At 44.9% G+C, this 21,996-nt stretch overlaps 1 protein-coding gene across 1 annotated transcript in view; it reads right to left on the bottom strand.

Moving 5' to 3' along the window:
• Positions 1 to 19,298: 19,298 nt before the first annotated feature.
• The window catches only part of LOC139548205 (solute carrier family 12 member 9-like), a 60,727-nt gene continuing 58,029 nt past the window's right edge, over positions 19,299 to 21,996 (bottom strand). The window contains exon 13 of the mRNA XM_071357715.1: positions 19,299 to 21,996. Coding sequence (XP_071213816.1) covers positions 21,062 to 21,996 — 935 coding nt within the window. The 3' untranslated portion in view covers positions 19,299 to 21,061.

A 21,996-nucleotide genomic window follows, 5' to 3' on the forward strand; every position in this document is an offset into this window, starting at 1 on the left:
ACACTCACACAGCATGAGACCAACTCTTCACCAGGAAACATGAGCACTGACAAACACAGCAACATCAACAAAGACATCATCTGTAACTGCAGTAATGCTCCGGTCGTTGGATCTCTGACTGTGCTCCAATGTGTTTGTGTGTGGGTGTGGGTGTGTATGTGTGTGTGTGTGTGTGTGTGTGAGTGAGTGAGTGTGTGTGTGTGTGTGCACACGTGCACTTGTACGTGAGGTGCGTGCGTGTGGCTGAGTGCATGTGCTTGTACGCGTGCAGTGTTTGTGTTTGGTGTATGTGTGTGTGTACAGGGACTTTGGGGGGTAGGATAAGGGAAGGTCTGGCAGAGGGCCAGGGTCCCTAAGAGGAGAACACTGGGCTTATCAGAACAAGCACATGGCCCCAGCTCTACTCCCCTCACTCACTGTCAAAGCTACCATGCACATACACTATCCTCTAAAAGAGAGGGGGGAGAAAGTACGGTGGAGGGTGGAGGATGAAGGGATATGGGGTCGGAGAGAGAAGGAGGGGAGCGATAGAGGGGGAGAGTACGAAGGAGAGGGTGTAGGGATATCCAGAGAAAGAGGGAGAAGCAAGAGGGATAGAGGACAGAGAAAGAGGAGAGGGGGAGGTATGGATGGATAGAGAGATGGAGAAAAAGAGGGGAAGGGGAACAAAATGAAAGAGAAGTCAAGTTAGAGAAAATATTAACAGCAAAAGAGAGAAACGCAAAAGGAGAGGAATTAAATAAAAAGTCATTCAGTCTAAAAGAATGAGGTGACTACAAAGACCAAGAGCATCAAGGAGAGAAAGAACAAGTGAGTGAGAGAGAGAGGGGGGGGAAGAGAGAGAGAGGGGGAGAGAGAGAGAGAGAGAGAGAGAGAGAGGGGAGAGAGAGAGAGAGAGAGAGGGGAGAGAGGGAGAGAGAGAGAGAGAGAGAGAGAGAGAGAGAGAGAGAGAGAGAGAGAGAGAGAGAGAGAGGAGAGAGAGAGAGAGGGGAGAGAGAGAGAGAGAGGAGAGAGAGAGAGAGGAGAGAGAGAGAGAGAGAGAGAGAGAGAGAGAGAGAGGAGAGAGAGAGAGAGAGGGGAGAGAGAGAGAGAGAGAGAGAGGAGAGAGAGAGAGAGAGAGAGGAGAGAGAGAGAGAGAGAGAGAGAGAGAGAGAGAGAGAGAGAGAGAGAGAGAGAGAGAGAGAGAGAGAGAGAGAGAGAGAGAGAGGGAGAGAGAGAGAGAGGAGAGAGAGAGGAGAGAGAGAGAGAGGAGAGAGAGAGAGAGAGGGGAGAGAGAGAGAGGAGAGAGAGAGAGAGAGAGAGAGAGAGAGAGAGAGGAGAGAGAGAGAGAGGGAGAGAGAGAGATAGGAGAGAGAGAGGAGAGAGAGAGAGAGAGAGAGAGAGAGAGAGAGAGAGAGAGATTTATGGTTGTGAGGTCTGGGGTCCGCTCACCAACCAAGATTTCACAAAATGGGACAAACACCAAATTGAGACTCTGCATGCAGAATTCTGCAAAAATATCCTCCGTGTACAACGTAGAACACCAAATAATGCATGCAGAGCAGAATTAGGCCGATACCCACTAATTATCAAAATCCAGAAAAGAGCCGTTAAATTCTACAACCACCTAAAAGGAAGCGATTCCCAAACCTTCCATAACAAAGCCATCACCTACAGAGAGATGAACCTGGAGAAGAGTCCCCTAAGCAAGCTGGTCCTAGGGCTCTGTTCACAAACACAAACACACCCCACAGAGCCCCAGGACAACAGCACAATTAGACCCAACCAAATCATGAGAAAACAAAAAGATAATTACTTGACACATTGGAAAGAATTAACAAAAAAACAGAGCAAACTAGAATGCTATTTGGCCCTAAACAGAGAGTACACAGTGGCAGAATACCTGACCACTGTGACTGACCCAAACTTAAGGAAAGCTTTGACTATGTACAGACTCAGTGAGCATAGCCTTGCTATTGAGAAAGGCCGCCGTAGGCAGACATGGCTCTCAAGAGAAGACAGGCTATGTGCACACTGCCCACAAAATGAGGTGGAAACTGAGCTGCACTTCCTAACCTCCTGCCCAATGTATGACCATATTAGAGAGACATATTTCCCTCAGATTACACAGATCCACAAAGAATTCGAAAACAAATCCAATTTTGATAAACTCCCATATCTACTGGGTGAAATTCCACAGTGTGCCATCACAGCAGCAAGATTTGTGACCTGTTGCCACAAGAAAAGGGCAACCAGTGAAGAACAAACACCACTGTAAATACAACCCATATTTATGTTTATTTATTTTAACTTGTGTGCTTTAACCATTTGTACATTGTTACAACACTGCATATATATAATATGACATTTGTAATGTCTTTATTGTTTTGAAACTTCTGTATGTGTAATGTTTACTGTTCATTTTTATTGTTTATTTGACTTTTGTATATTACCTACCTCACTTGCTTTGGCAATGTTAACACATGTTTCCCATGCCAATAAAGCCCCTTGAATTGAATTGAAATTGAATTGAGAGAGAGAGAGAGAGAGAGAGAGAGAGAGAGAGAGAGAGAGAGAGAGAGAGAGAGAGAGAGAGAGAGAGAGAATAAGTGATGAGAGGTCAGGTTTGGTAATGTGTGGCGTAGGGAGTGTCAGCATGTTTCTGTCTAATGAGAAGCCAGGTCAGTGGAGTGTGGAGGTCAGTATGAACTTCCCTAGAGGAGCTTGGACTCTGTGCTAAAGTCACCCGATTACCTTACTAATCACTCTGTCTCCATCCTAACTGTCAAGGAGCCAGGGAGGGAGGGAGTGTCTGTATGTGTGTGTGTCCTCGTAGAAGTGTGTTCGCGTGCGTACAACCTTGCTTGTGTCCTCTGAAGTGGTGTGTATGAATGAGTCGAACTGTGTGTTTATGTGCGCTCAGCCATTGTAAATATTCTGTCTAAATGAGAACAGCTGTCCCAGTCTAACAGATGAAGTCTAGCCGGAGCCACAAACCTAATCTCCAATATTTATACCTGTTCATTTGCAAGTCCCAATGCAGGTAGCTGCTGTTACTATAGCGACAACGAAAGAGGAGAGTTTGGATTTCTAAAGTCAACTGTCAGCAGGATAAAGGTAGAAAGGTAGGCTGTTGGTGTCCATTTCTATAGCTGTAAAGATACACTTAACACCTCACTGAGCACAGAAGTCAGTTCAACGTGTAGTTTTTATTATTGAATATTTAAAACATACAATATACTTGCAGTGAAGCCGCTCAACAACTAATTCACATTAGTCATCTAACAGACTCCCGTTCAGAGTGACACACTGAAGCAACCAGGGTCAACGCCCTGCTCAAGGGCACGTCGCCAGATCTTCCACAAGGTCAAAAACGGGGACCCAAACCAGCGATCCATCAGCCACCGGCCCAAACTCCCAACCGCCAGGCCACCAGCCCTCCAAGGCCACCAGCCCTCCAAGACCCCCCCCCCCCCCCCCCCCCCCCCACAGTTCCCCAGAGCTGCCCCTCAACCATCCAAGACCCCTCCCACAGCCCCCCCCCCCCAAGAAAATAAGATATTAAATAATTTAAAAATCCATTCCCCAAATAACCAAGAAAATGAACAAAAGAGGAAAAGAGAAAGACAAAGGAAAACAGAAAACAACAAGGACATCAAGGACAACAAGGATCATAACAGAAAGGCCACCTGAATATGTTTGAGTGCATGTATGGCACTATTTACCTGTGTGTGCATTTGAATGAGAGTGTGTGTACATACATGTGTATAAACACCTGCAACGCATCAGCCACAGGCAAACTGGCATTAGCTGTAAAAACACTGCCCTCAGTGTCATACTTTTTGTTGTTTTATTTTGGCTTTATTTTTTATACTTTTATCTCTGACCGTCTAGTTGTGATTTACATTTGGTTGAGTTGTCAACTAACGTGAATAAAATGTGAAATCAACATTCAACATGTCAAATCAAATCACATTTTATCACATATACGTGTTTAGTAGATGTTATCGCAGGTGTAGCGAAATGCTTGTGTTTCTAGCTCTAACAGTGCAGTAATATCTGACAGTAATATCTAACAATTTCACAACAATACATACAAATCTAAAGTAAAGGAATGGAATAAAGATTAAATAAATATTTGGGCGGGCAGTCAGAGCGGCAAAGACTAAGATACATTAGAATAGGATAGAATACACTATACATATGAGATGAATAATGCAAAATATGTAAATATTATTAAAGTGACTAGTGTTCCATTATTAAAGTGGCCAGTGATTCCAAGTCTATGTATATAGGGCAGCAGCCTATAATGTGCTAGTGATGGCTATTTATCAGTCTGAAGGCCTTGAGATAGAAGCTGTTTTTCAGTCTCTCGGTCCCAGCTTTCATGCATCTGTACTGACCTCACCTTCTGGATGATAGCAGGGTGAACAGGCAGTGGCTCAGGTGGTTGTTGTCCTTGATGATCTTATTGGCCTTACTGTGACATCGGGGGCTGTAGGTGTCCTGGAGGGCAGGTAGATTGCCCCTGGTGATGTGTCGGGCAGACTGTACCACCCTCTGGAGAGCCCTGTGGTTGAGGGCAGTGCAGTTGCCCTACCAGGCGGTGATACAGCCCGACAGGATGCTCTTAATTGGGCATCTGTAAAAATGTGTGAGGGTTTTACAAATTTCCTCACCCTCCTGAGGTTGAAGAGGCAATGTTGCACCTTCTTCACAAGACTGTCTGTGTGGGTGGACCATTTCAGTTTGTCAGTGATGATGTACGCCGAGGAACTTGAAGCTTTCCACCTTCTCCACTGCTGTCCCGTCAACGTGGATGGGGGGTGCTCCCTCTGCTGTTTCCTGAAGTCAACGATCAGCTCCTTTCTTTTGTTGATGTTGGGTGAGAGGTTGTTTCCTGGCACCACACTCTCAGGGCCCTCACATCCTCCCTGTAGGCTGTCTCGTTATTGTTGGTATTCAGGCCTACAACTGTTGTGTCGTCTGCAAATTTGATGATTGAGTTGGAGGCGTGCTTGGCCACGCAGTCATGTGTGAACAGGGAGTACAGGAGGGGCTGAACACGCATCCTTGTGGGGCCCCAGTGTTGAGTATCAGCGAAGTGGAGGTGTTTTTTCCTGCCTTCACCACCTGAGGGTGACCAGTCAGGAAGTCCGGGACCCAGTTGCACAGGGCAGGGTTCAGACCCAGGGCCTCAAGCTTGATGATGAGCTTGGAGGGTACTATGGTGTTGAATGCTGAGCTATAGTCAATGAACAGCATTCTTACATAGGTATTCCTCTTGTTCAGATGGGATAGGGTAGTGTGCAGTGCGATGGCATCGTCTGTGGATCTTTTGGGGCGGTAAGGAAATTTAAGTGGGTCTAGGGTGTCAGGTAAGGTAGAGGTGATATGATCCCCGACTAGTCATTTAGTTCAGTTACCTTTACTTTCTTGGGTACAGGAACAATGGTGGCCATCTTGAAGCATGTGGGGACAGCAGACTGGGATAGGGAGAGATTGAATATGTCCGTAAACACTCCAGGTAGCTGGTCTGCGCATGCTCTGAGGACGCGGCTAGGGATACCATCTGGGCCGGCAGCCTTGCGAGGGTTAACACGCTTAAATGTCTTACTCACGTCGGCCACGGAGAAGGAGAGCCCACAATCCTTGGTAGCGAGCCGAGTCAGTGGCACTGTGTAATCCTCAAAGCGGGCGAAGAAGGTGTTTAGCTTGTCCAGAAGCAAGACGTCGGTGTCCATGATGTGGCTGTTTTTCCTTTTGTAGTCCGTGATTGTCTGTAGTCCCTGCCACATATGTCTCGTGTCTGAGCCGTTGAATTGCGACTCCACTTTTTCTCTATACTGACGTTTTGTTTGATTGCCTTACGGAGGGAATGACTACTCTGTTTGTATTCTGGCATATACCCATTCACCTTGCCATGGTTATATGGGTGGTTCGCGCTTTCAGTTTTGCGCAAATGCTGCCATCTATCCACGGTTTATGGTTAGGGTAGGTTTTAATAGTCACAGTGGGTACAACATCTCCTATTCACTTCCTGATAAACTCAGTAACTGTATCAGTGTATTGGTTGATATAATTCCTGGAGGCTACCCAGAACATATCCCAGTCCTCGTGCCATTGGATTTAGGTTAAAAGTTGGGTGAAAAAATTACCAAATGCCCTTACGTTGATGTCTTTTTGCAAAACCATCAGTTGTCGATGTTGATTAATCTTCATCACATTGATTTTTTTAGTTGAAATGACTTATAAACAATGTTGATACGACCAGTTTTTTGCCCAATGGGATAGTGACCCAAAATTGTCAAAGCACAGGGAATGTTGTGGTAATGTTTTTTAGATGTTGTATGGATGTTTGGTTGTGGTTGAAGCAATGGGCTGGGATCCCTTGCAGACTTCAGTATTGTCTTTTAGTACATAAAAACATTTCCCAGGCCTTTTATTTATCGCTACAGGGATATGCATTTTACCTAGAGACTGGGAGAGATGGAGGAAGGAGGGGGATGAAGGGAAAAGAACGGCAGAGAGGAAAAACAGAGTGGAGAGGGGGAAGAGAAGGGTCCTGAGATGGCTGCTATAAACACAAGGGTTTCTTTCATCAAAATATGAGTTACAGCTTCATAAGGCTAGACCAACTTTAATCTTATTCACTCACTCCATCCTCCTCTCTAACTTCCTGCTATGTAGAAAACATATTTTATTAACTCTTTACTCTCTCCCACCCACCCATCAACCAACCACCCACCATCTTCCTCTCTTATTTTTGCCCCATCTCTCTCCTCCTGCTCCCTCCCTCCTGCCCCACTCACTCTCTCTCTCCCTCCCCCTTCTCCCTCTACCTCTCCCTCCCTCCTGCCCACCTCTCTCCCTCCAACCTTCTCCCTCTCTCTCCCCAGTGTGTTTGGTTTTATGAGTCCAGGGGATATGAGGTGGGTTGATCCTTGATGGCTCCACCATGTGTGAGTGGGCTATAAATCTATCATCCCTAGCCTCTCCACTAGTCCATAAAAGCCCAGGCAAAACACCCTCACAGGTAACCACATACGTCCTGAAGGATATGGACAGAGAGAAAGAGGGGTGAAAAGAGGAGGAGAGGGGTGGAAAGAGAGAGGAGGTATGTGTTGAGGAGTACAACTAAGGGAGTGTATGTTTTCTTAACCACCCCTTTACACACAGCTCCCTCCAGATCAGTCCCAGAGCAGTGATCCTGTGGTCAGTTAGGTGCTGTGGATGGAGTTTCACCTTTCACCAGCAGGGGGCCTTGGCTGTCACTCTGACAGGACATCAGGGGACCCCAGTGGGGACGGGTGACCTGTGGAGCACAGCCAGGGGCCACACTGGCCAGGGAGATACATAACTGAACACACACTCCAGGGCCAGACATGACCATGTAAAAGAGTACTGAGCGTAGTGGTAGTGAGACCCCCCCCCCCCACCCACCCACACACGCATTGAACATTGAAGGGATGGAAACCTCATTTCATTTTGATCAGATTGGGCGCACGCATATACACACACATACCTCTGTTTGTGATCTATCTCAATGCCACGCCTCAACAGATTCAATCAAAGGGGAGACTTTGTTTGTCTTCCTTTCTGCCATTTTATTTACCTTTCCTTTCTCGTTCCCCCACCGGATCCAAATCACTTCAGTCTGAATGTTCAGAAGTGTGTCTGTGGAACAACACACAGAGACTCACGGCAACACCACACACACACTGCAAAAACAAATACCTAAAATCACTAAAACACACACACATCCAGGGGGGGGGGGGGTGATTGAAACTACCAGATTATGGTTATATGTGTGTGAAACAAGTGTGTGTGTGTCCAGGAGGAAATGAGTGTGTGAGTTACAGTGTGTTGTCTGTGTGTTGGTCCAGAGGACAGAGTGAGTGACTTTCCAGCTGTGTGTCAGTGCTCAGATTGGACTGGCCCTGAGATTTATACACAACCTCCTTTTTCTCTACACACACACACACACACACACACACACACACACACACACACACACACACACACACACACACACACACACACACACACACACACACACACACACACACACACACACACACACACACACACACACACACACACACACACACACACACACACACACACACACACACACACACACACACACACACACACACACACAGAGCTGAAGTCTGGATACCTTAATGATGCCCCAACTCAATGTCAGAAACACTTATAACAAATGTCAGGAAGAATTTGTTTATTACAATTTATGAGGTAACCCATACCCCGAAAGTTGTACTAACCGATACAAGGAGAGAAAATTTGGCACTCTCTACATTGGTATGCCATTCAAATGTAATTCAACCTGACATACATTTTTCCCCAGAATGGTTTTGAATGACAGAGCCAGAGTCTCTTAACAGTGATACATTTTTATTGTTGGGATGTGCCTTACAATAAATAGGTCTATGTTCATGGAGTATGAACCTGTCTTTTTCGGTTTCCAAGGTGATGTTTACAGACTGACCAACAGCTTTATTCCTAAAATCTACCTAGGACCACTTCTGTCTCCCTCTCTCTTGCACTCTCTTTCATTCTCTGACTCTTTTCTCTCACCCTCTCTTCCATTCTCTCCCTTCCTCTGTCTCTCACTTGCCGCTTTTTCTCTCTCTGTCTTTCTCTCCTCAGTCTCTCCCTCCCTCCGTCTCTCTCACATAAAGTTTGCTGCGCTCTGCTGACTTTTATATGACAGTCGCATTTTCTGCTGGGGCTAAATAACAACACACAGAGCTGTTAGTGTCAGCAGCTCTCTCTACTACCAGTCCCTCTAACCTAGACATAACCATACCAGTCCCTCTCAACCATACTCAACTGCACTCAATGACTCAGAACCATGTTGAAGAACACACTGATTGTCATTGAACCACTCTGGACCAGAAGTGGTCAAACAGAGCATAGCAGGGGAGTGATGTCTCCCTGACTCACAGATATGTGCGTTTGTTCGTCAGTAAATGAGCGCTGTTGGCGGGTGGTAGGGAACAGTCCATTATCGTCCAGCCAGCCATTCTTTCTGCACCAGTTTGCTTGAACACTTACTCATACACTCTCACGATGCTCTAATTACCAACGCTCTAACCAAAAACAACTGTGTCCGTCCCCATTTTTCTTTCTCTAAACCTGTGATCTCTTGTTCCCGTAGAGGTTGAGAGGTATTCATTTGGTGCCTGTGTGTTTGTTCCCACGGCGATAAAAGATGAACAGACTCACCTGGGAGAAGAAAAGAGAAAAGACAATCCCATTAAACAGGAGTGGTCATGACAACTGGGCTTAAATGTGGAGGGAGGAGAGGGGAAGAAAAAGAGAGGAAGAGGGAGGAGAAAGAACAGAACACAGGGAAGAAACATAAGAAGATATTTGAAAAAAATCTGAGATGGAAATTAAGTGATGAAGAGGTGGGAAAGAGGGAGAGAGAAAATAAATGAGGGAAATAGAGATGATAGTACATAGTCAGAGAAAGGGGAGGAGAGAGAGATTGGGGTGAAACAAAGGTTGAGAAGAGGGGATAGTTAGGGAAAGGAGGATATTTAGGGGAAGGAGGAGTTTGGAAGGGACTTTTAGGGGCCCTATACTCATGCAAGCGCAGACACAGGTTGGTAACATAACGCCCCATTGGTGTAACCATACGTTTACACAAATGGGTCCAATTACAGTGAATGAATCTATGAAATCTGCCAACCTCATAACTACATTAATTTCCCTGCTTCCTTCCTCGTTTCTCTTCGCCAGGACAGACAGGGCTTTCAGACAGAGAGCCTGAACCCAATCAACAAGGAGAGCCTGCAATTACACACATCCTCTCACACAATCTCACACGCACTCTCTCTCACACACTCTCTCAGCTCAAACTATTTACACAGTTTGGGAGCAATTTGAGCAGAACCTAGCAGAGAGCTGAGTCACCCAACATTGCACTTAACTGCTAGGTATGAAGGAAGATCTTATGTAGGAACACAGCATGAAACATCACACAGGATAGGACTAGAGGAGTCACGCCCCATTGAATCTGAGACATCTGTGTATAACATCTCATTGAAATGCCCCTCAATTTCATCCACTTGTATGATGGAAATACATCAGATGTAGCATTTGTTCCGTCACATGGAATGAATAGCACAGACAGCAGGACATTCGGCCACCAGGGATCCCTTAAAACACATGAAGCCTCTGAGGCCTGGGGTCATGATGGCATGGCACAGCTACACAACTCACACCACAGCAGCTACACACAGCAGATATTAACTCTACAGCACCTCTAAAACTCAGTGTGAGTTGTTGTTTAGTGGTGGTCAGGTGATGAGGAGGCGGGCAGGCAGGCAGGAAGATGAGAGTGTGGCTCCTCTTTGTGATAATAGCACCCTGCAAGCTCGTGATCTCCCCAGATTAGGACACCTAAAGCAGCCACCGCAACGAGCAAACAGCCCAATCAATATGCAGCATGTCTGTGTGTGTGCGCTTGAGAGACAGAGAGAGAGAAAGCAATAGAGATGAGATTGGATGGGATGGATAGATCGATGATAGATAGCACAGGAGGTTGGTGGCACCTTAATTGGGGAGGACGGGCTCGTGGCAATGGCTGGAGTGGAATGAGTGGAATGGTATCAAATACATCAAACACATGGTTTCCATAGATAGATTGATAGATGGGTGTTGTGGGGATGAGTACTTGAACCAGACAGAATAATCAACAATTTCCTGTCTCATAATAACTGCTGATGACAATTTGACATTGACCAAACATGCAACGATTTGTGTAGGTGTGTGTATTAACAGCAGGTCATCCTTTTCCCAGACTATAAAGTGACCCAGACACAAAAATGAGCCAGAGAACACAGGTGTGTGACACACTACCTGACCTGAGCACATTAACACACACAACTCACAGAGCTCCCACTAACCCCAGACTACACACTCATACAGTGCTTTTAAGTCAGCCTACTAGGGGCCCTTGTGATGGAATAGAGAAGAGTGAAGCCATGATGTCACAGGGAGGTAACTGATGTCATAGAGAAGATAATGGTGATGTCATGGAGGAGCTAGGAGTGATAGTAGTGATGTCATAGAGGACCTAGAAGTGATGTCACAGGGAAGATAGCTAATACTTTATAGAGGAGTTAGTTGTGATGTCGTCACAGGCATGATTGCCATGTTGTCATAGAGGAGCTAGTAGTGATGTCACAGTGCAGATGTGCTCGTAGGAGCCGATTCAGACATCGGAAATGTACGCCTTTCCTATTCAGATGTATGCAAGTGCATAACGGGCTATGCAGGCGCAGTTCCTATTAGTGTGAGCTGAATACATGTGATTTAACCGCTGAAAACCCTCCCACTTGCTGGCCAACATAATATTTTTTTGTTTTCATTCAATAGGGTTTTCAGTACATTTATCTTAGGCAATCCATTTAAATATGGTGTACCTTTAATTCAAATTTTGTCAATGGACTAAAATACTTAGAGAGAACAGGTTCAGAATATAGGGATCAATCAAAAAAAGCCATCAAAATCTATGCATATTCGTCTCTGTTTCAGTACGAACTGATAGATTAAAAAATAATCTAATCTTGTAGATTATTTAGGGATATTTTGGGTTAAGAAAGTATGTATAAATCATTAAAAAAAAAACTGATTTGGAGAGCCTTTAGGCACAAAATATATTGATGAATAAAAAAATACAGTGGTTTGATTCATCCTGAAACTTGTCATATTCAAGTTCAATCCATTAAATATTGGAAGGTGGGGAAAAACGTACAATAAGGGTTCAACAACAGTCCTATAAATCTAACCCAGTCATGAAACTGTATAACAATGGTTCAGTCGTCATGAACCGTGCGCCAGGCTCCAGGTTTAACCTGCTACTTGTGGTCGGATTTTGATAATGATTCAAAAGGCTACATGTCCCAAATTATTGCACAATGTTAGCCTAATTTGATCCAGTTATGCTCGTGACCCTCAGGAATAATTTCAAGGACATGACAGAGGAAAGAAAGGTACACGGAATGGAATTAAATGATGTAAAATGTAAACTACAAATTGAGGAAAACTAAAGTGACAGTTATAAATGTATGTGGGTATTACTGATGATGGCTCCCGATAGTGGCTAATAGTTAACATGATACACATTGTAAAATAAAAAGGAGAAGAGCCTGGGCATATAATCAAGACATTCTACAGCGCATACATCAACTCCGCAGGTTCAGCCCTACAGAAACCATTAGCTTGTGTATCCAAATTTCATCCATACAAATTATGAAGGAACACAATAAAAATTCTGAATAACGGCACAACTATTTATAGCCTACTTTACTGTGGAAAAGGTGCCGCAATGACAGGTTTCACATTTGTCTCCAGGGATCATAAGGAAAAATAATCTAAAACAATTGCTATGTGTATTTACTAATTTACTCATTACTCATTTAACAAGCCCTTATCAATAGTGCATCTCGATGTATAATTTACAGTGCTTGGAGAATGCTGCTATTGCTATCGGAAAAAAGAAAGTAGAGGCTTTTTCAACTTGGAACCGGCATCTTCACTCGACCTTATTCGTGGTTTCCTCAGCATAAAGATGGTGGAATTGAGAGGGAATTTAGTCAAGGTCTGAAGACACACCTCCACCATATCTTCATTTCCTAGATCTCCACCCGAATGTATACCATGGTATTCTCATGCTTACATTCAATGTCAAATTACGCATAGCGAAAAAAGTACATAGAAAGGGAATTACGTTCAATTTATGCGCGTTTAACTCAGGTCGGAATCAGCCCCATAGTGCTGCTTGCGGTTTCATCACTGGAGAGCCTGCCATGTCATTAAAGAGAACCCTACAGAGATGTTAAAACTAGTAACCTGCTCAACTTGAAGCCTTGATTCAATTTTACTTCTGGTCTTTCTCATCAACCCAAGAATGTATCTTTGAGCCGTCATTTCTAAATGACATGGAGGTTCCGAATTCTGATTAAATTGGAAAATGTAGTTGCATTGAAGGGTGAGATTATGGCAGAATGACATTTCCAGGACAGATTGACTGTGTAAGGGGTACTGGAATATGAGAGACAGATGTAGCAGGATAGAGGAGGGCACACACAGTATGCCCCAACCCCAATCTAATATCCAGTATCTCTCCATCTGAAACAAACTCACACACATACAACGATCTCCCCGAAACAAATACAGTGCATTCGGAAAGTATTCAGACACCTTTACTTTTTCAACATTTTGTTATGTTACAGTCTTATTCTAAAATGTATTAAATTGTTTTTCCCCCTCATCAATCTACAATACCCCATAATGACAAAAATTAGAAATGTTTACAAATTTATATAAAAAACAGCAACTTAAATATTACATTTACATAAGTATTCAGACCCATTACTCAGTATTTTGTTGAAGCACCTTTGGCAGCGATTACATCCTCGAGTCTTCTTGGATATGACGCTACTGTCACGACTTCCGCCCAAGTCGGTCCCTCTCCTTGTTCGGGCGGCGTTCGGCGGTCGACGTCACCGGTCTATTAGCCATCGCCGCTCCACCTTTCATTTTCCATTTGTTTTGTCTTGTTTTACCGCACACCTGGTTCACATTCCCTTATCAGACTAAATGTATATTACCCTCTGTTCCCCCATGTCTGTGTGTGGAATTGTTCTTTGTGTAGGGTGTTACGCTACAGGCTGGCTTGCGCTAGGTTTGTTTCAAACCTAGGTTTGTTTGTTTTGTTTAATCCGGTTCATGTTACCGTGGTTGTGCTTTGTGCTGCCTCGCCTGTGCCTTTGGGCCAGGGTGTATATTAAAGTTCTCCTGTTATCACCCATCTCTGCTCTCCTGCGCCTGACTTCCTGGCAACCAGTTACTCACCCCGTTACAGCTACAAGCTTGGCACACCTGTATTTGGGGAGTTTATCCCATTCTTCTCTGCAGATCTTCTCAAGCGCTGTCAGGTTGGATGGGGAGCGTTGCTGCCCAGCTATTTTCAGGTATCTCCAGAGATGTTCAATCAGGTTCAAGTCCGTGCTCTGGCTGGGACATTCAGAGACTTGTCCAGAAGCCACTCCTGCGGTGTCTCGGCTGTGTGCTTAGGGTCGTTGTCCTGTTGGAAGGTGAACCTTCAACCTCAGTCTTAGGTCCTGAGTGCTCTGGAGCAGATTTTTACTGTACTTTGCTCAGTTTATCTTTCCCTTGATCCTGACTAGTCTACCAGTCACTACCTCTGAAAAACATTCCCACAGCATGATGCTGCCACCACCATGCTTTCACCATAGGGATGGTGCCAGGTTTCCTCCAGACATGATGCTTGGCATTCAGGCCAAAGAGTTCAATCTTGGTTTCATCAGACCAGAGAATCTTGTTTTTCATGGTCTGAGAGTCCTTTACGTGCCTTTTGGCAAGCTCCAAGCGGGCTGTAATGTGCCTTTTACTGAGGAGTGGCTTCTGCCTGGCCACTCTACCATAAAGTCCTGGTTGGTGGAGTACTGCAGAGTTGGTTGTCCTTCTGGAAGGTTCTCCCATCTCCACAGAGGAACTCTGGAGCTCTGCCAGAGTGACCATCGGGTTCTTGGTCACCTCCCTGACCAAGGCCCTTCTCCCCCGATTGATCAGTTTGGCCGGGCGGCCAGCTCTAGGTAGTCTTGGTGGTTCCAAACTTCTTCCATTTAAGAAAGAAGGAGGGAGGCCAATGTGTTTTTTGGGACCTTCAATGCTGCAGAAATGTTTGGGTACCCTTCCCCAGATCTGTGCCTCGACACAATCCTGTCTCGGAGCTTTACGGACGATTCCTTCGACCTCATGGCTTTATTTTGCTTATATAGACAGGTGTGTGCCTTTCCAAATCATGTCCAATCAATTGAATTTACCACATGTGGACACCAATCAAGTTGTAATATTTCAAGGATGATCAATGGAAACAGGATGCAACTGAGCTCAATTTCGAGTCTCATAGCAAAGGGTTTACTTATGTAAATAAGGTTCTGTTTAATTTAATACATTTGCAAAAAATGCTTTGTCATTACGGGGTTGTGTGTGAGTAGACTGATTAGGTAATTTTAAAAAATCCATTTAAGAATAAGGCTGTAACGTAACAAAATGTGGAAAATTCAAGCGGTCTGAATACTTTCCAAATGCACTGTACAAAGTCCCTACTGTGCATATTCGTAGTACACATAGTTGAAGGGTTAACTTTCTCAGAAACTGTAATTTAATTTTCCACCGTACCTTAATCATCCTTCCTGATATAGATTTGAGATGACAGTAGAATTGTTTCAGACAGTTCAAGCCATTGAAGGTACAGCCTCCATTACTACCACAAGAAAACTGACTCAAGGGGCATCATGGGATGTTGGCTCTTTATATTATTGTACCTTACCAGGGCTTTTTCATTCACTGCTTTATTTGTGTATCATACTACATTTGTATCCCTCTCAAACACACCTCTCCTTCATTACTAATCCTGCCTAGCGTCAGTGCGACCAAGTCCCAAGTCCCTTCCCTCCTTCTGATGACTCTGACAATCTGCATCTCATGTAAAATTAACCAGATGAAACAATTGGTATTCTGATATAACTCATACCCTGAGATAGAAAGTGAGAGACGAGAGAAGAGAGAGGTAGAAGAGATGGAAGAGAAAGAGGAGAGAGCGAGAAGATAGATAGGAGAGAGAGAGCGAGACGAGAGAGACAAGGGAGAGAAGGGAGAGAGAGAGAGAGCGAGACAAGAGAGAGACAAGGGAGAGAGAGAGATCGGATCAGAGTGCTAATTCAAAGTGATCAGTGGGTATGTATGTATAAAGTATGTGTCCCTGTGGTGTGCCCAGTGATCAGTGGGTATGTATGTATAAAGTATGTGTCCCTGTGGTGTGCCCAGTGATCAGTGGGTATATATGTATAAAGTATGTGTCCCTGTGGTGTGCCCAGTGGTCAGTGGGTATGTATGTATAAAGTATGTGTCCCTGTGGTGTGCCCAGTGGTCAGTGGGTATGTATGTATAAAGTATGTGTCCCTGTGGTGTGCCCAGTGATCAGTGGGTATGTATGTATAAAGTATGTGTCCCTGTGGTGTGCCCAGTGATCAGTGGGTATGTATGTATAAAGTATGTGTCCCTGTGGTGTGCCCAGTGGTCAGTGGGTATGTATGTATAAAGTATGTGTCCCTGTGGTGTGCCCAGTGATCAGTGGGTATGTATGTATAAAGTATGTGTCCCTGTGGTGTGCCCAGTGATCAGTGGGTATGTATGTATAAAGTATGTGTCCCTGTGGTGTGCCCAGTGATCAGTGGGTATGTATGTATAAAGTATGTGTCCCTGTGGTGTGCCCAGTGATCAGTGGGTATGTATGTATAAAGTATGTGTCCCTGTGGTGTGCCCAGTGATCAGTGGGTATGTATGTACAAAGTATGTGTCCCTGTGGTGTGCCCAGTGGTCAGTGGTTGGCAGTGAGTCTTGGTGAGTGTGACATGTTGCCCCTCTGAACAGGGTTTCAAGTCTGTTGTACAACAGGGGTACCGCAACACCCCAACACATAGCCAGGACCCTAACAGTGAGACCCCCCTCCCCAATCCAGTCTGACTGCACTCCCTATTTCCTACTATCCCAGAGAAATAAGATTTATCATGTCAGAAAACTGTCAGAGGAAATTGAGGCTCTCTGATCATACAAACACATTATACACGTCACACACTTTCTTTGACCTTTTCAGGGCAAATAGAGAAATCTTACACCAAATACCATGTCTTCTACAGCACTTTCAAAGTGTGGCTCTTTATCTCAATCACTGTTGAGCTTCATTTTTTGACCAGATATTCCTGGCTATGTTGGGTAATTTTTCATATCTCTCCCTTACCTTACCTCCATTTATTTTATAGATGCCAGCTAGGGGACAGAGCAATTTGTCTGGGCGTGTCTCTCTGTCTGGACTGGAGCCTTCCCATCTCTCCATCCAAGTCTAGTTTATTTGAGAAACACAGCACAGTTAGCACAAGGCCTACAGCTGCAAGACACATTAACTAATTAACCTTGACACACCCAAAGGTTATCATAGACAGGGCAACAACCAGGGTTTGAGATTAAAAATTCACACTGACACGTAGCATCAGTGACTGTTCAGTCAGTTGTAATAATTAATTGCATAAAATCATCCACTCTACATAGATATCTTTTCTCAGTGTTCATCAGTGGAGGCTGGTGGGAGGTGCTATAGGAGGACGGGCTCATTGTAATGGCATAAATGGAATGAGTTACATTTATTTCATTCCAGCGATTAATGAGCCCATCCTCCTATAGCTCCTCCCCCCAGCCTTCACTGGCGTTCATATTTGTATTATAGGCATTACTAATCAAGCACCACACAAAACGAACAGACCAATGGAGCCCGCAGTATATGGTTTTATCACATCCACATTAATTATTAGAATATTTCTTACGGTTCTGTTGATCAGTGATGTAGTCGTAAAAAAGCGTGGGTAATGGGTACACTATAAACTCCAGTGGGCGATAGAGATAACCACCGATATAAACAAAAATATTTTAAGCACTGTATAATTTTATTTTTGATGTATGCTTAGGCCTATAGGGAAGATGTGGAGATGTTCATATTGAAACAAACATGGTTTTAAAATTGCCTTTTGTCCAGCATCTCGCACACACACTGTCAGCAGCGTCTCTACTTGAGCCGACTCGCTCACTCGAGCTGGGTTAGTTCGTTTCACGTCTCAAGTCTTCGGCCTGTACCACCAGAGAGCGGAGTCAGCCGTTTGAAAGAGTGGCGAATGTGCTGCTAAAAAGCCAAATCCGGGGGACGCATGCGAACATATCGAACAAACTGTTCTTGATTCCACTCATTTGCAGAGGCAGGCGCGTGTAGAACTCAAGAATATAAGCATTCTGAGCTTTGATCAACGCTAGGAGCAATATTTAGGTGTTGACGTTGACCCGTGATCGATTTTCTTTCGAAAAAATTGCTGAGGTCCGGACCTCGGTGTCCTTATATGTACACTGAACAAAATATAAACGCAACATGCAACAGTTCATACAAGGAAAAAGTCCAATTAAATAAATTAGGCGCTATTAAATAAATAAATTAGGCCCTAATCTATGAATGACTGAGAATACAGATATGAATCTGTCGGTCAAAGATACCTTAAAAAAAAGATATGGGCGTGGTTTAGAAAACCAGTCAGTATCTGGTGCGACCATCATTTGCCTCATGCAACGTGACACATCTCTGCATAGAGTTGATCAGGCCATTGATTGTGGCTTGTGGAGTGTTGTCCCACTCCAATTCAATGGCTGTGCAAAGTTGCTGAATATTGGCGGGAACTGGAACACGCAGTCATACACTTCGATCCAAAGCATCTCAAATATGCTCAATGGGTGACATGTCTGGTGAGTATGCAGGCCATGGAAGAAATGGGACATTTTCATCTTCCAGGAATTGTGTACAGATCTTTGCAACATTATCATGCTGAAACATGAGGTGATGGCGGCGGATGAATGGCACGACAATGGTCTTCAGGATCTCGTCAAGATATCTGTGTATTCAAATTGCCATCGATAAAATGCAATTGTGTTTGTGTTTGTTGTTATAGTGTGGGCAGGGTTATGCCTGCCCACACCATAACCCCACCGCCTACATGGGGAAGGGTTCATAAAGGTGACATCAGCAAATGATCCCGCAGGTGAAGAAACCGGATGTGGAGGTCCTGGGATGTGGAGGCCTTGGGCTGGCGTGGTTATATGTGGTCTGCAGCGATTGGACATACAAATTCTTTAAAACCACATGAGGCGGCTTATGGTGGAGAAATGAACATTAAAATCTCTGGCAAAAGCACTGGTGGACAATCCTGCTGTCAGCATGCCAATTTTACACTCTGTGGCATTGTGTTGTGACAAAACTGCACATTTTAGAGTGGCCTTTTATTGTCCCCATCACAAGGTGCACCTGTGTAATAATCATGCTGTTTAATCAGCTTCTTGATATGCCACACCTGTCAAGTGGATGGATTATCTTGGCAAAGTAGAAATGCTCACTAACAGGGATATAAACAAATTTGTGCACAAAAATTGAGAGAAATAATATTTTTGTGCGCATGGAACATTTCTGGGATCTTTTATTTTATTTCATCTCATGAAACATGGGACCAACATTTTACATGTTGCGTTTATATTTTTCTTCAGTATAGTTACGGCCGTGAACATACACATCAATCAACACTATGTTTAGATAAATGACTTGCTTACTCAAAACTAATACACAATGATGAGACAGTGAAATGAAAATAAAGACAACACAGAACTGCTACAAAACAGCTTCTTTATTTAATTACAATATACCCACACTTTAAAACATGATTTGGATGGTGCTTTTAAAATGTGCGTGTTCCAGCAAAAAGTAATTGAGCTGTATAGTACCGGTCATACTCCAGCATTCTTTGCATAGAAGTGTAGTGTCCAATAGAAGGGCTCCATGGAGATGAGATAGATCTATATAGAATAGATATCCCTTCAGTAAACATCCATGGGATTCCATGTAGAGGAGCGGACTAGAGTTGGTACAGGAGTTTGTCCTGGTGAAGGAAACTACTGGCCAGAATGTATAGTCTGCTACATCCAGGGACACAAGGGCACTTAGGCATTCTGATTGGTTCAGTCAGTAACCCACACCCATAACAGTACAAAGGCAAATATTTCTAACAGGAAAAATATATAATTTCTTTAAACATAATTTAAGTATTTTTCTTATTGTTATAAATAGATCCATAATAGTCCCATTAAACAGATTGCTGTATTTTCATATTTGAACTGTAAACTTAAGGTCACATGTTTCTGATTTTGTATTAAAGACAAAAATTGTGATTTCAGAAAAGAAAACCTTTTACTGAGCTCCAATGACTTGGCAGTGTCAGACTTCAGTCCCCTTGAAGCATTATTATGTACATTTTGGCCAGTGCAACCCTTCCATATTCATAAGGAGGATAGGGGAACGGAGGAAATACACTAGATTGCCAAAAGTATGTGGACATCTGCTTGTCGAACATCTCATTCCAAAATCATGGGCATTAATATTAGAGTGGAGCCTGCTATAACAGCCTCCATTCTTCTGGGAAGACTTTCCACTAGATGTTGGAACATTGCTGTGGGAACTTGCTTCCATTCAGGCACAAGAGAATTAGTGATGTGGGGCACTGATGTTGGGAGATTAGGCCTGGCTCGCAGTCGGCGTTCCAATTCATCCCAAAGGTGGGGTTGAGGTCAGGGCTCTGTGCAGGCCTGTCTAGTTCTTCCACACCGATCTCATCAAACCATTTCTGTATGGACCTCACTTTGTGCACTGGGGCATTGTCATGCTGAAACAGGAAAGTGCCTTTCCCAAACTATTGCCTCAAAGTTGGAAGCACAGAATTGTCAAGAATGTCATTGTATGCTGTAGTGTTAAGATTTCCTAGCCCGAACTATGAAAAACAGCCCCAGACCATTATTTCTCCTCCACCAAACTTTACAGTTAGCACTCTGCATTCGGGCAGGTAGCGTTCTCCTGGCATCCGCAAAACCCAGATTCGTCCGTCGGACTGCCAGACGGTGAAGCGTAATTCATCCCTCTAATGGCGGCGAGCTTTACACCACTCCAGCTGACGCTTGGCATTGTGCATGGTGATCTTAGGCTTGTGTGCGGCTGCTCAGCCATGGAAACCCATTTCATGGAGTTCCATTTCATGAAGGGTCCCACTGACTTGATGGAAAGGTGGCATCTTATGACAGTGCCACGTTGAAAGTCACTGATCTCTTCAGTACGGGCCATTCTACTGCCTATGTTTGTGTATGGAGATTGCATGGCTGTGTGCTCGATTTTATACACATGTCAACAACGGGCATGGCTGAAATAGCCAAATCCACTTATTTGAAGGGGTGTCCACATACTTTTGTATATATATTGTATATTAGTACAGCTTTGGGGAAGGTAAGTGGATCCTTGAGCTTTGTCTAAGTAGCACTTCTACCTGCAGCAATTTGGTAAGGGGATGAGGGTTTAATCAGGGGTCAGTTGGTGAGAGTTCAGGTGTTAGAGGTCAGTGGTGAGGACAGGTGTAACCCCGTGTATGAGCAGGGTAGGACCCAGGTCCTTGGTGAGCAGGTCTAGCTGGCGCAGGTAGGCCGTGTAGTGCTGCGTGTCAGCCGGGGGGTGGGGCAAATACAGGAAACGCACGGCCGGAGGGGGGCAGGCCTGCTCCAGGATCAACCTATTAACCGCCGACAGATACTCATCCGACAGCCTTGTGGCATTGCTAGGGAAGCTATTCACATAGTTTCCGTCGCCTCCTTCCTTCTCCTCAAACAACCCCCTCTTCCCCAGCCCCTCCTCCTCTCTCTGTGACTGGCGGGTGGGCCTCCTCTTGCCCACCTCACCCTGCCTCTGCCAGTGTAGTGCCACCTGCTGGTCCCAGGGCACAGTGTACACGTTGGCTTTGATCCTCAGTTCCTTCAGCAGCTGACCCAGCTTTTCCTCAGAGCCTCGCAGGCTCCGCCCTTCCTCCACACATAGAAAGAGGCGGAGTCTAGCATGGCGCCATGCGCGGACCATGTTGAGGACGCAGGCAAGCTGGAGCAGGAAGAGGGAGCAGGTGTCTACGTAGCTGGAGCTGTCTGGTCTCAGCAGGTTGACTGGCCACACGTCCACGTACAGAGCACCCTTCCCTGGGGACGAGGAGATGGTCGAGGCCCGGTCGAACTGGTGGAAGTAGCGGGCTAGCGCTACGTTCTTCAACATCTTCATGGCGTCTGCGATCACCGCCACGTATTCTTGGGGTCCCATGACTTTTCTGTTTTCCCCCATACCATCATTGGAAGGCCGCAGGGCGGGGAAGTGGTAGGGCGGGCGTTCGTCCTCGGGGTCCTGAGTGAGGACGGTGGCATCTGCGAGGACGGGGTCAGTGAGTTTGTCTTTGGGAGTGCAGTCATCATAGAAACCCAGGACCAAGGTGTTGGGCCTCATCCCAC

The sequence above is a fragment of the Salvelinus alpinus genome, chromosome 21, assembly GCF_045679555.1.
Source record: "Salvelinus alpinus chromosome 21, SLU_Salpinus.1, whole genome shotgun sequence".
Classification (NCBI taxonomy): Eukaryota; Metazoa; Chordata; class Actinopteri; order Salmoniformes; family Salmonidae; genus Salvelinus; species Salvelinus alpinus.